Consider the following 19,224-nt stretch of genomic DNA (forward strand, 5'->3'; position numbering starts at 1 on the left):
TTCGATGTGCATGCGTGCGCAATGATCACTGGCCTTTGTGCATGTGGCAATGCTGGAAACTGGAAAAGCTGATCTATAAGTTTCCATGTGCGCTTGTGCACTGGCCAGCGGATTGTCGCACATGCATGTTCACCAGAAACCAGAAGAGGAGTTGCCAGGTGTGAATGTTCATGATGTGAACCAAAAGTTCTGCTTTCTGGTGTGTGCATTCGACCTCAGCCACTCCGGATCATATCCCTGATGACCGCAGATGCATACATCCCTTTTTTTCTTTATTTTAAAAATAATTTTGTAAAAAAATTATCCACATTCAACGTATTATTTATTTATTTTATTAATTAAATTTGTATGCCGCCCATTCCCGGGGGACTCAGGGTGACAATAGAAATAATAAAACAATATAAACAATTAATAACAACAGCAATGGTTATATAGAATCCCATTCATGCAGTCACATCATGAATGGCCATATTCGTTATTTATATTAAATAAAATTAAATAAATAAGTAGGAAAACTTTGTTGTAAGAATTGGTATTACTTGCTTTGTCCCTAATTCTCAATGCTAATTAAGTTTATTATATTGATACTTCATAATTATTACTACAAAGCAATAGACAGGAAATGTAGATTTCTATCAAAGACAGCATTTTAGTAATAACAAGGTCTTAAGATGGTTGTTAAATAATATTGTATTTCACTTACATCTTGTTCGTTTCAATTGTTATGAGACAGCAGAGTGGTTATTTTTAGCATTTTAACACCAAATTTCAGTGGCATTCAAACCCGGCCACTGAAAATTATTTATTCATGTGAGAGTCAGAATTCTTTGTGTTAAAAGAGGATCTTGAAATATATTTATCTATTTGCCTTTTCATTCTAGGTATAGTGTATCGGTGTATAGGTGGTTATTTAGGCAGGCAGGATTCCCTTGAGTACCATTTGTTGGGGGTCCGGGGAAAGGGGGGTCTTGCTTTCTCTTTCTGCTCAAGATCTCCAAGGACAATTGGTGGGCCACTGTGTGACACAGCATGCTGGACTCAATGGGCTTTGGCCTGATTCAGCATGGCTCTTCTTATGTTCTTATGTTCTTATAGTTGAGATAGAATGATATGGATAAATGTCATTGATAGGGGCTTGAATCTGGATCTTCTTAGGCTAATAACTTAGCTGCATCACTACATCAGGTTTTTTTTAAGATGGATATGGAAAAATTAGTTATATATTCTTTAGCTACAAGCATTGCCTAGTTCCAAGGACTGCCATTAAAAAGCACAGCTAAATAAACAACTTGGGATATGATTACTTTAGTGCATTTTCCTGTCTTTATGCCATTTTATTGCCCTTCTAATGGCTATTAGATTAGGTGGGTAAGACCTCTGGAAATATACACATTGAAATATACAAGAAAGTAAATGGTTCCCACAGAGAATCTCACTTTTCTTTACTACAGATGCTAGAGACATTAATTTACCTTGCATTGATAAACCATATCATGGGCGATAAGTTTAAAAACAGGTTCATTCGTAATTTTTATTATGCTCTATGCCACTATGATTTTTATTGCAGAAAATAGACCCCACTGGAAGACTGACTGTTCTTATAATCGAGTATTTTTATGTTTTATTTAAAAAGACAAGATAATGATATTTTTAATCCAAGTACTACGAAAAGCTGCACTGTTGAATTACTTTTGACATTAATTTTTAAATAAATATATCTTTTATTTCCCAAATAAATTTCAAAGATAGGACTAGCAGCATTGCTTTCAAAAAACCAATGATAGTTTGGTAATTTTCAGCTGTCTATTTTGCATTCAGGGCAGTTCCTTTGGGGCAATATATATATATTTTTTAAAAAATCCACCTCTACCCAGTCAATGGAAGCTTTGCTTAGATCATTAGAATTTTGTTGGACCTGATTTACCACATTTTCTTTCTTTATTTAATGTAATGGATGCCTAGTAACTACTATTCACCAAGCAATGTGCAACCTATAATAAAACCATAAAAATACAAAAATAGAATTCAGAAACAGCACTAAGACTGCCAATATAAAGATGAGAGAACTAAAAGAAGCTCACACCTAATGTTCACAAGATTAAATGTTTCAAGGAATAAATTGGATTTTATTCATAAGTACAGTCATAGTGACATTGTAGCACAAGAGCACAATATATTTTAACAGTGCTGAGGCTCAATAGCTTGTTTTAGGAAGTAGGTGGATTCACTTTGGAAAAGATAATCCATGTTAAGATTATTGCAATTACAAGTACATCATAATAATTAAAGCAGCTTTCCTGGCACAAGGTAAAAATCTGTCTAATTGAATAAGGATTTGTGCCTTTTATATGCATGTTTTATTTTAAATTCTAATAATAAGTTATTACATTACCAAGAATTTAATACTTATTGAATATCATACTTCTCCTGTTCTTGTTTATTTGATAGAGTTCAGATCTGATGTGGGAACCTGGTTCAATGTTCTGCCATGACTTAAGTGTCTGGCTTTCAAGTTTATTTTATAGGATGCCCTTGCTTGCATAAAATAAGAACTAATGAAGGAATCTTCTTCCTGTGTGGGCTACCTATACTCATAGAACATCTTCAGAGATCATGTCCCAGGTCAATCCAGTGCTGATATATGGTGAATCCCTATGAGAAAGTGGAAATTTTCTGTAGTAGACTCATGACTTTGAAGTACAGGTATTTTCATTGAGTTATTCCTGGCACCATATTTATCATCTTTTTGGTGCCAAACAAAGGCCTTTTTATCCCTTCAGAGTATTAAATAGATTAATGCACAAATTTAAAATATATATGTTTTATAGAGCCTTTTAAACTATTCTGGTTTCTGCTTTTATTATTTCAATATTTAAATAATGTTGTTTATTATGTGACAGAATTTAATGAATATTAAAAAGTTGTTTTTTAATGTATTACAACTCTATTATATTATAATATATTATAATATAATAATATAATGTACAGTATTATAAACTCCTATTTGGAGAGCAGTTTTTAAATTTTAATAAAGAAATAAAAATAATACCTTATAAATTAGAAAGTTGTGAACACATTAATATTCAAGCACCAACTCCCCAAAATTGATACAGATAAAAGGAAAACTAGGTCTTGAAATTCTGAATCTCTGTTCACAACAGGCTTATATTAACTAATTACAGCCACAACAATTCAACAGCACTAAAAAAGATGTGTGAAATCGTACATAATACTAGAAGCATCTGTAACCATATCGTGCAGCTGCATAATCCTTCTGTTAATCTTGTGCAATCCTAATAAATTTCCATAGAGGTTTGGAATAGAAAATCACTGTCATAATGTGACTATGGCTTGCATAAACCCAATATAGCTTTTCAAGGGTGTTCAAAAATTCTGGCAACCTGATATTTTGGATCATAAAAGAGAAGTACTGAGAACTCAGATCTTGATCAGGATACTCAATATTCTCCTTCAAACCTCTTCAGAGCTTTATAGATAGGAACAATATTTAGAAATATTAATATTATTTAAGGAAGGTTAGTTGTACAAAATACCTTCTTTCTATAACAAGTAAAGCTTCCAATACAATGCAGTCTCACTACTAGAATAGGAATAGGAATTGAATTGAATTGAATTCTTTACTGGCCAAATGTGATTGGATACACAAGGAATTTGTCTTTGGTGCCTATGCTCTCAGTGTACATAAAAGAAAAGATACATTTGTCAAGAATCATGAGGTGCAACAATCATTCTCACAGGGTACAAATAAGCAATATCAATATAAATTGTAAGGATACAAGCAACAAATTACAGTCATACAGTTATAAGTGGGAGGAGGTGGGTGAGAAGAGTAATAATAATAGCAATGCAGCCTTAGTGAATAGTTTGACAGTGATTAGGGAATTATTTGTTTAGCAAAGTAATGTGTTCAGGAAAAAACTTCTTGTGTCTAGTTGTCTTCGTGTGCAGTGCTCTTTAGTGTCGTTTTGAGGGTAAGAATTGAAACTATTTATGTCTAGGATGCGAGGAGTCAGTAAATATTTTCATGGGCCTTTTTTTGACTTGTGCAGTATACAGGTCCTCAGTGGGGACAGGTTGGTGGTAATTGTTTTTTCTGCAGTACTGTCTATCCTCTGATGTCTGTGTCTGTCCTGTTGAGTTGCAGAACCAAACCAGACAGTTTATAGAGGTGCAGGTGACAGATTCAATAATTCTTCTATAGAACTGTATCAGCAGCTCCTTGGGCAGTTTGAACTACATTTATGTAGTATATCTACATAAATAACATTTCATTAGGAAAGACTGACAGTTTTCTAAATAAAGGAATTGCTAATTTTTGAATCTTGTATTGCCTCCGTGGTGGAAGCAACTACATTTCCAAAGGTAAGCATCAGGTGATTTCTTTAGCACCGCTATCTAAATGATGGTAGACTCATGGGGGCTAAATTTGGAAGGAATCAAAGGGTTACTTCTTCCAGTGATTGATATTTGAAAGCAATGTACAGCAAAGGGATATTTTTCACCTTGTAGTTGAAGAGCTTCAGGATATCAAAAGTTTCAGAATATCAAGAGTGACCACTGTGACTAAAAGTCATAAAATAATTAATAGATGTTTATTAGTTAACATTTAATTTTGGTGACTGAAACAGTGGAGATAAGATATGGTATACCCTATCACATGAGTTTTATGCTTAACGCTATAAAAAGTTTAGAGAAAGAGAAGGAGTGATAAAATAATAGAGTGAATGGGGAATAATTTTAATTATTCTGTAACTACATTTACATCTAAAACACATTGGTTAGAACTACTTTTTGTTCTTCACATATTATATATCAATAACCTCTGATGAAGTTCTCTAAGTGTCAAAGGTATCCAATCTAAGATATGTGAAAAGCATATAGAAAATATAAATATTAAAAGCCACATATTTTAAAAGGAACTATTAAGTTAAAGGCCAAAATTTATGGGAATTAAGAGAAATGCTTATGAACAACAATACAAATATTTCTATGACATCTGTTAAATAAAACCATAAACTAATGTATAAAACAAGAATACACACCAAATATTTTCAAAACAGAAAGAGAAATTGTCAAAAAGTATTAAGAGAAAGTATATGTGGAAAGTGGATTGCCAATATATAATTCCATCTGATCACTTGTTTCTTTAAGGCATTTTCATTCTACTCTTCATCTAAAATGTCCCCAGAGCTATTTTAATCAAATTAATGAAATAGAGGCTTATTCACCCACAGGCTTATAAACAAAAAAAAAAAGAATGATATCAAAGGGGAAAGGATGAAGACAGAAGAAATAACCAAGCTCGGTTACTAGATTTGTTAAATTGTAAGTTAAATTGTAGTTCTTACAGGGACTGGTTGTGCTATAATTCAGAGAGAGAAGGGAACTTGATAAAACTGAATCTTTAGAGGGAATGATAAGAATGCCCTTGTTTTCCTTGCTGCATAATTTCCAAGTGCCTTTTCTTTCAATTCTGTCACATAGTTGTGAATTCAGAGAAGGCATCTCCCCAGACCTTCAAAGACTAATTCATAAGAGAGAGGCTGTGATAGCTCAGGTATATTAACCCCCAGTTGCACGGGGATTTATAGTTTATAAGTAGCATTGTGCATTGTGTTCATATATAGAACAATAAGCAGTGGAATTGTTTTAACAAGGAATCGCAGGAGAGGAATCAATCATATGTTTTGAACTAGCTGAGATTCTTTTCAAAGCCTATTCTACTACTGAGCCTTTCACAGGCCTCCAATGTGTCATTATAGTCAGACACAACAGAACAAGCACACAGAAAGCACAATAATTTTATCTGTGCAAATGTGTTTCTGGATAAGACAGTTTGGTGTAGCAGTTAAAGCACAAGCTAGAAATTGAAAGATCTCGGTTCTAGTCCCATTTTAGGAATGAAACCAGCTGGGTGACCTTTATTTATTTATTATTTATTATTTGGATTTGTATGCCGCCCCTCTCCGAAGACCTTGGCCTGTCACTCACTCTCAATCCTAGAAAGGAGATGATGTGGCAAAATCTCCAAACTCCAGGCAGTCTCCAGCAATCAACACCCAAGTTGAAGGCAAAACCACCCCCTTTTGAGCATCAATCTAATCTTAGCATCAATGTTCAAGGCTTTGTCTTCAAGCAGTGTGTGATTCAATCTACTCAGTCTGAATTTCTTCCTGTATCTGGCTTTGAATTAACCAATGAGCCACCAAATTTTTCTCTATTTGTCTACTGTCATCAAACATGACTTTGATTTAGAAAACTAATGTCTTCAGCCTTATCAGCCTATGTTAAATACCATCAAAAACCAGCAAGAATCCTGAGAGGCACCAGAGGCTGTGGGATTTTGCACTTTATAAGCACCACTTTCTGATATTGTCTCTCAGAAAAGGACCAGAGCATCTACAAGCAGATTTTCCAAGTCCCAACTCAACAAATTTGTGATGACAGTGACCAATAGTAACCCTAGCATGATTGATTTTTGTCTAAATTTACATCCATACAAAGAATCTCATAATAGAACTCCAGATTGGCAAATCTTATTCAATGACTGCAACTCTGTAGAAGACTATTATTGATTGATTGATTGATTGATTGATTGGATTTGTATGCTGCCAGTTCAAAGAGTCATTAATCTATATGTACCTTTAGTACCTCCCAAAATGAAAAAGAGAAAATTATCCTTATCAATAAAGAAACTTCAATTTAAAAAAACCCGTTGGCTGAAAAATAAAGCTCGCTATGTAGCTAATGTCAAAAACTGATACAAAACCTTTTGCCACCAAATAAAAACAGAATGTGCCAATTATCACTGCAAATAGGAAGAAGAGCTGATACACACAAAATCTAATTGTGCCTTCTATAATTTCGTAAATGCCAAACTTAAAGATTCAAAAACCATTCCACCTCTAAAATCATAAAATTGTGAGGATGGTATCGATGCTGTTAAGGCTATTGCAGAAGAGACGGAGTAACGACTCGGACACCAGAGCTGGATTTAAACTTGGGTCATTTTTATTATAATAAATTTGCATAATTTATTAATTAAATTAGCATGAATTAGCATAATTTGCATAAATCAACATATTCAACTATGACCCGGAAACAGTGGACCTGCAGGGTCAAACAAACACTTCCGGGGCGGAAATGACGTAAAAGGTCAACATTCCTGGGCAACTAAGGGCGTAGTCGATGCTGGTCCAGGTGAGGGACCTCTCCCTCACCTGAGACCCTGCCATGCACTCACATGAGGGGGGTCCCGCCGGCTCACCCCTACCCTGGGACTTCAATAGCGGGACCCAAAGACAGGTTCCCCCCAAGTGCGCAGGTAGCACCCACCATGGGCTTGGAGAGAACCTGTCAATCATCCCCAAAGATGCCCAAGGGAGAACGCGCAGTTGCTGAACCACCACCCAGATTTCCGCCCCTAACCTGCCTACCCAATGACCAGAGGTAAGCCAATTAACCTAATTAAATGCAAGCACCCCCTAACCGCACATCCATCTCCCCAGTGTGGAATGGGCGAAAAAACAGCCTGGCCTAATGGGTGAGGCTGCAAAAAATTCCCATTCGGCCCCCGAAGGCGACCCACTAGGCATACTGCAAAATAGGGAAGGGCGGGTGGGTGTCTGCTCTTCAGCTAGGTCCGGGCGAAAAGGCTTTCTTTCCGGCCTGCTGCCCCTTAAATAGGGCCAGCAGGCCCCGCCCGGACCCAACGTCATGCCCAGCCACGTGGGCTGAGCATTCTCGGCCGAAATCTCGCCTCGCGAGATTTCGGCCGAAAACAAGATGGCGGCTGCCATCTGAAGGGTCCGAGTCTGCCCGACCCTTCAGCAACAGCGCCGTGGGGCCGGTAAGTCAGCCGGCGATGATCTCTTCAACACTTTTTTCAGTTCAGTCTTTGTCAACAGTGATGGCATCTGCCCCTTGTTTCCTAGTCATATTTCAACCAATTGCAATGATCTAATCCACATTGTTTTTACTGAAGATACTGTCAAGAGGGCACTATGCAAACTAAAGCCATCTCTATCTATTGGTCCTGATGGAATATGTGCCTATTTTCTGAGTACTTCGGGATTGGGCAGCATAGAAGTCGAATAAATACTTTCTAAAAAAGCTTTCCTCTGCCATAGCTGAACTGCTAAGCACCATCTATGAAATATCTTTTAGAATGAGCTCCTTGTCTGTCCTATGGTCATTAGGAACAATCATACCTATCTTCAAAAAAGGTAGCCCGGCCTTGTTGAGAATTATAGAGCAATCTCCTTTTGCTGCATCACCTGTAAAGTCATAGAAGCCATCATAAACCAATCCATCACCCTCAATTTAGTGACAAATAACCTACTCTCTAATAAGCAATTTGGTTTCAAGAAAAAATTGTCATGTAATCTGCAACTCATACATTGTAAAAATATTTGGACCTTTCAATTTGACCAGGGTAAAGCAATTGATGCAATCTACATAGTCTTCTGCAAAGCCTTTGATTCTGTGGTGCATGACAAACACCTGTTAAAACTAAGTTCTTATGGCATTTCTGGATCCTTGCACAAGTGGATGGCTGCATTCCTATCAAACAGGCAAAAATAGTTAAAATTTGAAACATATCAAACCCAGCACCAGTTAATAGTGATGTTTCCCAAGGCAGAATTCTAGAACCAACAAATTTTCTGCTTTATATAAACAACTTTTGTGATCATATTGTAACCAGGTGTGTCCTTGTTGCTGACAATGTAAAACTACTGTATTTAATACCATAGACAATTCTTCTACCCTACAAAATGACCTAGATGGTGTATATGAATGGTCAAACATTTGGCAACTCAAAATATGGCAATAAAACATTGGCAATAACATTGGCAATAAAAATCAGAACATCAAATACAAGCTGGATGGAAATGATCTAAAAGATGACCCACACTCTTTCAAATACCTTGGTGTACTAATTACAAAAGATCTAAGCCCCAGAGCTCACTGTAACAACATTGCTAAAAAGACATTAAGAGTTGTCAAATTTATTTTATGAAGTTTTCTCTCTGGCAATGCTATACTTCTAATTAGGGCATAAAAAACCTTTGAATACTGCCCACCTGCCTGGAACCCACACTGTATTTCATACCTTAATATATTAGAGAGGGTCCAGAGGTATTTTACAAGAAGTGTTCTCAATTCATCTGCTCACAGTAAAATATTTTATTCCAGTAGACTTGGAATTTTAGGCTGGGATAATCTTGAATTATGCTGTTTATTTTCTGACCTAAGCTAGGTACACAGAATCATCTACATTAACGTCCCACCTATAATAACTATTTTAATTTCAATTGCAACCATGAAGGCTATCAATAGACACAATGTAATCCTCTCTAATCTTGATTGCAGAAAATATGACTTCTGCAATATAGTAGTAAATGTCTTGAAGACATTTGATTCTGTTGTTAGTTTCTCTAACCCCAATACCTTTTACCTTAAACTGTCTATATAGACCTTACACATTTCTTAAGAGGTCTCTAAGGGGGCGTGCATAAGCACACCAGTGTGCCTACCATCCCTGTCTACTGTACCCATTTGCATGTACTCATTTTATGTGATTATTACTGTGTTTTGCTTCTTTATATCCATTTATTTGTGCCATTTTTTTCATGCGTTCTGTTTCCTTGCACTCACTGACAAACAAACAAACAAACAAATAAATTTAGAAGGATAATCCAAACTATATTTTCTGTTACGACTTCTTTTCTCTTCAATCCTGTATGTCAAATCTACCCAACCTATTAGTCTCTAGAAATGTTGAAAATCTATGGAGTTATAATCTAGAAATTACTAGGTAGGAAAAAACTATTGTATAAGACTATTCAGAAATAAATTATTGATTTCAGTGAGGTTTTCTGAAATAGAAACAAGGAAAGAAACCAGAATTCTCAATGAATCTGAACCAGGGGTGGGTTCCATTTACCTTCACCACCAGTTTCCATTGAGATGTTTTGCATGCATGGGTAAGCTTGGCTTGCATACACGCAGGTCACCTCATGTAATTTCTCTTCCATGCATGCTCAGTAGCTAGAATTGGCCTGAAACACAGCTGAGGAGCTAATCAGCTATGTTTTGGGTGAAGAAATAAAGAACAGTATTAACTTGGGGATGGGAGGGGCAAGAGAGCCCCTTTTCAAGCAGCAAAACAGGAAAAGCCATTGAAATGGAAAAATTTGCAATATTTTTTTTAAAGATGGTGGTGTGCACAGACCAGCACCGCCGAATCGTATCAATGATGTCACCAGTGGGTTACTACCAGTTCAGTAAATCCGGTGTGAACTGGGAGGAACTCACCCGTGGTCTGAACATATTGTACAAATGATCTGCCAATGACTTAGACTATTCATGATATAAGAACTGACCTTTGATTAGGAAAATTATTAGAATCATTATTGGTTTTACTGTACTTTTTGGAATGCCAACTCCAATCTGGATTTTTAGCATTGTGCTCCATAATTACACATGTAACTGTTATTACCACTTTAACAACTGTCCTATCTCTCTTAGTAAAACTTTATTATGACATTGTATGTTTCTCATGGATAAGATGTTTGTAAAACTTATCTAATCATCTATATAAAATGTTTATAATCAAGCACGAGTTTTGTATTACTGATTATTAACGAACAACTACTTACCTAACTGTTATTTAGTCAGGAGGTTTAATTGACCTGAAAGTGTTCTTTTGGTGAGAAGATGTCAAATGTACTTTTGAAAGAGATACTTCGGACCAAATTATAACATGCCAATCTTAGAATTGTCAATTGCTGCTTAATTTGATTTTCTCAGATTGTATGCAGAGAAATAACCTTGATTTTTATTAGTTTGTTCTCAGTTTTATATCTTGATCAATGTACATGATTAAATGTAATAAGAAAACAGGATAATTAGTACACAAAGACCTTTACTGATAATGTTGGAATGTTTTCTGATAGCATTCTTATCAACCAACTAGCTGTTTAGATTCTTTTTTCAGTACAAAACATTGTTAAGTGCTGCATATTTGTTCTTCATTTTAAATGTAGTATAATGCAGAATTTTTCCAAGAAAGGGCAGTTATTCTTGCAGTTCTTACTCTGGGATAGTTAGCATTTTATATATTGTTATTGTTATTCTGTACATATTTTTTTCTCACAAATTCCAGTTTCTTTTTTGGTATAGATCAAAGTGGTAATGAGTTTGTTATTTCAAGCCAGAATCCCTCCAATTCAAAACAGAGCAAAATTTTTTGTCCATAATCAAGCCTTTAGATTAAGATGATTTTAGTACTCTTACTTAACAAGCAGTTCACTCAATATTACATTTGATAAAATAAATTGACAAATGAAAGACTGAAAAATATATCTATGCTAATTTGATAGTTAATACTTGTTTGATTAACAACTTCAGATATCTGAGATGGTTTTCTTTGAACAAGAATACCATGTTAAACTATGAATGAGATGCAACAAATCAGTTTTCCAGCTCTTTAAGGAGACTGTATTCTACAGAAAGTACATTTCCAAATAATGAATTGTTTTACTCTTTTCTGGGTGTTGAAGTATGTTGATAAATACTCACAGAACATGAAACTGGAATTCTGATTTCAGGCTCTAGTTGTAGATGCATATTGTAAGTGTATATTTGTTGGATTGGGTGTACTAACAACAAAGCATGCCTGTTACTTTTTTAAAAAAAATTCTTTTTCTTTTTCCTTTTTATTCTATTTTCCTTTTTCTCCTAAGTTTACTTGAACAAAAGTAATTGTTTTTTGAGAGGGAAAGATCTCACATTTCTTTTCTTTCTCTTCTAGGTAAAACCTACAGTAATAGAACCATGGTAATAGAAGCTTGAACAGTATATCTCCAAACAAGTAAGACCCAATATGTAAACCACTAACATTTCTTATGATTGTATTGTGAAGTTGCTGCTACGTAACAAAAGGTCTACATGCTATGAAAGAGGGCTGCTCCATATTTTTGCAACTTACAAAGTCAATGATAAATATTGGCTTGCATGGGCGTGTGTAAAAGTTTGTAAAGGTGTATAATAAAAAAGTGAAAGCTAGAAGTAGAATAAGAAATGCTAAATTAGTATCATAACTCCACCCATTATGCTATGTTATGCAGTGACAGTTAATATTTTGATTATTAGTCACTGAGGCCAAGGTAAAACAAGTGTTCATTCCATTTTCTGTACTGGAGAAACAGACCTTTTTCAGATTCATGTACAGTAATGAAAATCTCAGACGCAATTCTGAACATGGATATGGCAAACTACTCTGAAGTCCTAGATCCAAGCTATACTAATTTAGATTTTGAAACCATAGAGGTGTTGTACAATGGCAATGGTGAGTTTGAATTATTGTATTTATGAATGGATGAGGAAGCAAGGAGATGGGTTGAGCCAAATGTTTTACTTTTCATAATTTAGATGACGGTTTGAAAAAGTATTTTTGTCAAAATCTTTTTATTTAGATTTTGTTTGATATTGATGGGTAAATGTATTGCTACAAATTAATACAGCTTTGTTGAAAGGTTTGTAGGATATAACCTATAAATAAATCCTACCACTAATGGATTACTCCTATTTATATAACTGGTAAGACTTCTTTACAATTGACTTAAATTTGGGGAATTATTATTATTATTATTATTATTATTATTATTATTATTATTAATTATATTTGTATGCCGCCCTTCTCCGAAGACTCAGGGCGGCTTGTATTAGATGAATAGGAGAGTCATGTACATATTTTTATACTTTCTAGAAAATAAAAACTTTCTAGAAAATAAAAACTTTCTAGAAAATAAAAAAACAAAAACATACAGTAAAAATAATTTATTAATAATTGTATCAATAAATGTAAATAATTGGATAAAGGTATATATTATAGGAATCAAAGAACCCACCCAGTATAAAATATCTATCTCATGGATGGAGGCAACTCTGTCCTAGCATTAGAGACTTTTCTGAAGATTTAAGTCTTTGCATAAGTGTTCAAAGTAGGGTAATTTAAGCACAGACATTTTTGTCTTGAATAAGAACTTTGAAGTGATTAACTGCTTTTGTCCATTTGTTCTGTTGGCAGTCTACAGTATTGTCAAGTGTCTTCTCCAATATGAAAATTAAAATATGCCCATATTCTTTGTATTTTCTTTCTTCAAAGCCCAATTTTGCTTCTATAGAATGTTGCAAGGACTACCACTGCTTGCGCAATTCTGATCACAATTATGACGGCTCTGCCAAGGGCTCATTTATGGCTGATTTCTTCTTTACTGTTGGTAGTTGATGTTAAAAGGTAGAAGGTATTCCCCATTTTGATATCTTAATTGCTAATTCTAAGGCTTGATGTTCTACCTGTTAGAACCATTAATTTTATTTTCTTATTTAATTTTAGTCTCATCTTCACTTGCTCCTTAACTTTTAATTAGTAGAATTTTCAGAAATTTTACCTAGGGAGGTAGTTTCATCAGCACAGTGCAGGGCATTGATGTTCCTTCTTCCAGTATTAAAATCATGCTCATCTTCCAATTCAGCTTCCTTCAGTATATGCTCATCATATAGTTTGAACAACCGGGGAAAGAGCATGCAGCATTGTCACACTCCTTTGGCAACCTGGGCAAATCTATTTCATCGTGTCCTTTCCAAAATGTGGCTTCCTGACCTATATATATGTTTCCTACAAAGATAATAAGATGTTCTGGGATTCTCATTTTTCTGAGAACATTCCATAGATTCTTATTTTTTTCCCTAAGACATTTCTGAAATTATTAAATTCCGTTTTTGAGGTTTTGCTTTTTCTTGGCTTTGACTTCCCTTCATGGCAATTTCATGGTTCTGATATCCAGTTTGCTTTCTTCTCTTTTTTCATTTATGGCAGTGTCTTATGTCTTTTTAAAGGCTTTTAATGACCTTTTAAGTCTGTTAGTAACTTTTTGAAGTTAAACCCATAACTTCTGTGATTTTTTCTATCAATAAAGTTCAAGATTTCAGAGCAATTTCTCATGTTCTTTTGAAAAATCGTAAGCATATGATCAAGATCATATTGTGGAAATTGACTGGCTTTCTCCTTTAGCTTATTTTATTTATTTATTGGATTTGTATGCCGCCCCTCTCCGGAGACTCGGGGCGGCTAACAGCAATAGCAAAACAGCATATAATAATAATCCAATAGTAAAAACAGTTAAAAACCCATTATTATAAAAAACCAAACATACATACAGACATACCATGCATAAAATTGTAAAGGCCTAGGGGGAAAGGGTATCTCAATTTCCCCATGCCTGGCGGCAGAGGTGGGTTTTAAGCAGCTTACGAAAGGCAAGGAGGGTGGGGGCAATTCTAATCTCTGGGGGGAGTTGGTTTCAGAGGGCCGGGGATGCCACAGAGAAGGCTCTTCCACTGGGTCCCGGCAAGTGACATTGTTTAGTTGACGGGACCCGGAGAAGACTCACTCTGTGGGACCTAACTGGTCGCTGGGATTCATGCAGCAGAAGGTGGTCCCTGAGATAATCTGGTCCAGTGCCATGCAGGGCTTTATTGGTCATAACCAACACTTTGAATTGTGACTTATGTTGGAATTTACACACGAGCAGTTCATTATCTATTCCAGAGTGAGTACCTGATCATGTCGGAGGCTATACTTGACTCCTGCACCTCCTTTTAGCAACAATACATTCAATTTAACTTCCATGTACTACATCTGGTGATATCCATGTGTAAAGACATTATTTTGGTTATTTGGTTGCTGACTTTGAAGAAATCATTGGAGTGGCAGAAAATGTGAAGTTAGTCTCCTGTTTCATTTTGCTTTCTTAAGCTATGCAATTCAACTACATTTTCCACTTTCATCTTCCAACTTTAGTAACCAAGTCTCCAATCACAAGCCGCACATGGTTGCATGTTTGGTCAATTTAACATTGAACTTGATCATTAACCTTCTCTTTTTCTATATCAGTGGTTGGAACATTTAGTGCTTAAACTCAAATGATTGTCATATTAAAGGGTTATCTAATCAATATTATTCAGCCATTGATTGGTCTGTAGACAAGTAATATTCTTGCTATACCCTTTCTAACTATAAAAGCAACTTTGTTTCTTCTTTGTTTTTCACATCTTGAGTAATAAATAGTGTGATTTTTCTGACTGAAAGTGTCTGATCTCAGTCTGTCTCAATTCACTGATGCCTAAGATATCAATTTGCAGTTGTTTCATTTCATCTTTCACTATGCTGAGCATTCATGCTTCTTACTTCTATGATCCTACTTGTAATTCTATCTATGCAGCTTTGGCGTTTCTTCCCCCATATGCCACCATCAGCAACTAGACATCCTAAAGGCTTTAATCTAGATACATCATAAACACCATTAGTACTCTGATAGATCTGTGTTTCTTTCTCAGTAACATGTCATCCAACTGAGAAGACCCATCATCTGGTACTATATCATCAGTCATTTTATATTTTCCGTTCGTATGGTTTTCTTGATAAAATATAAGAATGGATTACCATTGCCTTCTCCCACGCAGTATAAGTTTTTGCCATTGTTACCAAAGTGATCATCTGCCTCCAAAATTTTTCTATGTTGCTGTGACCCTGGATAGGTTTTTGTGCACCTTTGCTGGGCAGCTGAAATGACCTTACTTGGGAACATATACTATTGGCATATATACTCAATGTTCTTCATGCGTTCCTCACCACCACCGCCATCCGTTATGATGAGGTAATGCAGCAGGACGTAGAGTGATGGAATTAGTGGCTACTCTGAAAAATATTCCTATGTCTGTTTAGAGTGGATATATTTAACCTGCTGTTACAGTCATACCTCTAGACTTCCAGTATGCAAACAATAGACATTTATTAACCATGATAAGTCTTGGCAATTAGTTGAGATAATTTCTTGCTATTTGATTAGAGTAACTTTTAACTTTAGTTGGAATTGAATTGTCATGGCCTAGATTTATTTTTTCCTTCAAATGCAATCAGTCTGTTTCAGATATAAAGCAGATTAGGCAGATACGGCTGTAAGAAGAGACAGAGGAAAGAACTAATGTTTGATTGAATTACTTTTTTATTCAGTAATGTTAGTTTAAACTTAAATAGTATTGTTGCACTTTTTTAAAAGGATAATTCTGTATTTAAAAATTAAGTAACAAAATGAAAATAGAGTTGACCTTTCATTATCAGAATCAATAGGAAGGAGAAAATGTGTTCTGGTTATTTTGATGGATGTACTCATTTTATTTATTTAAATATGCCCATATTCCGTTTATATTTGACCTGCTGATTAACCAAATGAATGAGATTTAAAACAAGAGATTGGAAGAGTAACCAAAAATGTGGACAGAATTGAAGAAAAACAACTCAAGCAGATTATTATAAGTTTCCACTTATATTATTAGAGTTTGATTGTAAATTAAATTTATAGGTTAATATAATTGCAATGTATTAATAGGTACATTGGAAAAGTGATAACAAAAGCTTAGAAAATAGCCATTGTAATACTTTATTTTTATTTATTTTATTTATTTATTTGTCCAATACACAATACATATTGAAGAGAATAGACATGTAGTAATATATATAAAGAAAAGGATAGAAGAAAAGATATAAAAATAGATGAGAAGATATATGAAAGGAAGAAAAGATATATGAGATAAAGGAGAGACAATTGGACAGGGGATGAAAGGCACACTAGTGCACTTATGTACGCCCCTAACTGACCTCTTAGCAACCTGGAGAGGTCAATCGTGGATAGTCTAAGGGAAAAACGTTGGGGGTTAAGGGTTGACACTACTGAGTCCGGTAATGAGTTCCACGCTTTGACAACTCGATTGCTAAAGTCATATTTTTACATTTAAGTTTGGAGCGGTTAATATTAAGTTTAAACCTGCTGTGTGCTCTTGTGTTGTTGTGGTTGAAGCTGAAGTAATCATTGACAGGCAGGACGTTGTAGCATATGTAGCATATGACTTGTAGAAAACAGAATAAAAGATAAACTAGTGGAGAAAAGTACAAAGACCTGCGAATCGAAGTAGAATATCTGTGGCAAAAGAAAGCAAAGATACTACTCTGTGGCAGCCTCTCAAGTATTGGAAGTTTTCTCTAGACTATCCATGCCCAGTCCCTGCAACCTTTCTTTGTATGTTTACTTATTATGAATAATGAATAAAATGATACTGTATATGATTTGATTTTGTTTTTGTAAACTGTTCAGAGTCACTACGTTGAGATTGGTAGTGTAAAAATTTAATAAATTTTAATAAAATAAAAAAAATGCTAAGAGAAAATTAAAAAGATAATTTGTAAAATCTTCAGGATGGTAACATTTAACCACCATGTTATGTTTCTGTTTCTTCCCTACTTAGAGCTCATCTTCTAATTGTAGACTTTGTTCTTTTCCTTCTCCAGACAGTTGTTCCGCAGAACCTTTCAACATGAACAGTACTGACAATGTAATTGGTGGCATTTGTGCAATATGCGGAGACCGAGCAACTGGCAAGCATTATGGTGCCTCTAGTTGTGATGGATGCAAAGGTTTCTTCCGACGCAGCATACGAAAGAGCCATGTTTACAGCTGCAGGTAAGAGCAATATAACTGCTAAGGGCTTCTTATTGCTTTGTGTTATGTTGTGATATTTCTATTCTATCTTTCATCCAAACCCAAAATGGCCTTCTCCGGGTCCTGTCGACTAAGCAATGTCGTTTGGCGGGACCCAGGAGAAGAGCCTTCTCTGTGGCGGCCCCAACCCTCTGGAACCAACTCCCCCCAGATATCAGAGTTGCCCTCACTCTCCTTGCCTTTTGCAAGCTCCTTAAAACCCACCTCTGTCGTCAGGCATGGGGGAATTGAAATTTCCCTTCCCCTAGGCTTATAAAATTTATACATGGTATGTTTGTATATATGAGTGGTTCTTTAAATTGGGGTTTTTTAGATTGTGTTTAATATTAGATTTGTTTACATTGTCTTTTTATATTGTTGTTAGCTGCCCTGAGTCTTCGGAGAGGGGCGGCATACAAATCTAATAAATAAATAAATAAATAAATAAATAAATAAATAAATAAATAAATAAATAAATAAATAAATAAATAAATAAATAAATAAATAAATAAATAAATAAATAAATAAATAAATAAATAAATAAATAAATAAATAAATAAATAAATAAATAAATAAATAAACAAACAAACAAACAAACAAACAAACAAACAAACAAACAAACAAACAAACAAACAAACAAAAATTGAGCATATGGTGAAGACAAAAATAATATTGGAAGTGAAGGCATAATAACACAGTTGTATATGAAAGGTACCATCCTCGGTCCCTGACATCCATAATTAAAAATGATTGATTTGGAAGCTCATACAAAAGGAATACAAATTCTAATTTAAAATCAGAAATTAAGCCATTGTTACTAAAAATGGTAAAGCCAAGAGAGTTTGAGAGCCTTTCAGGAAATCTTTCTGGCCTTTATCAGACATATCTTGAAATAATTATAGAAAGTGGGTACAAAAATGATTGCATAGCTAGATGTTCTATGCTAGGGATGTCAAATTCATGTCATCATGGCATCACCATGTGATGTACTGGGACTTTTCCCCCTTTTGCTAAACCAGGCGGAGATGTGGCCAGCACGTGATACATCCAGCCCGTGGGCCAGCTCTGCTCTATGCCATGAGTTATCTGATGACATTATTTGGACCATACGAGGTCCAAGCAACCAGAGCCACTTATAAACAATTTTATTGACTTCTCCCTATGTTACAAGCATCTCCTCAAGATTGCTTGCCTTCTTGAGAGAATGAGAAGGTAAGGCTTGCTAGATCTTGGGTGATGTCAAGATTTTGTCACTTGCTGCTGCTCAATGTTTCCAAATTAGGTCCTGGCTTGACTGTTCCTTCAAGCCTAGCTGGCAGGTTCCTAACAGGGAATGAATGGATAGTGTAGCATAGAATATACAAAGAATTGCTTAGAACATGAAAAAAAAATAAGGTAATCATATGATCTAAAATATTGAGTCTTTGAAAGTCAACTAGGACTTTGAACTAAGCCTCGAAATATGCTGGTTGTCAAACAGGTTGGTCATATTGGTGTAATAAATTTTAATTTATTAATTATATTTCCTGCTTTTCCACTGCAAAGAACACTCAAGGGCATCCCACATAAAGCATGTTGCAATAATTATCTCATGATAACC

At 35.0% G+C, this 19,224-nt stretch overlaps 1 protein-coding gene across 1 annotated transcript in view; it reads left to right on the forward strand.

Annotated features, from left to right (window-relative positions):
* Positions 1–19,224, forward strand: part of HNF4G (hepatocyte nuclear factor 4 gamma) — a 72,746-nt gene that overhangs the window by 27,578 nt on the left and 25,944 nt on the right. The window contains exons 2-3 of the mRNA XM_070747944.1: positions 11,837–11,896; positions 17,435–17,606. Of these exons, the coding sequence (XP_070604045.1) occupies positions 17,461–17,606 (146 nt within the window). The 5' untranslated portion in view covers positions 11,837–11,896; positions 17,435–17,460. The remainder of the gene's footprint in view (positions 1–11,836; positions 11,897–17,434; positions 17,607–19,224) is intronic.

Source organism: Erythrolamprus reginae, chromosome 3 (genome assembly GCF_031021105.1).
Source record: "Erythrolamprus reginae isolate rEryReg1 chromosome 3, rEryReg1.hap1, whole genome shotgun sequence".
Classification (NCBI taxonomy): domain Eukaryota; kingdom Metazoa; phylum Chordata; class Lepidosauria; order Squamata; family Dipsadidae; genus Erythrolamprus; species Erythrolamprus reginae.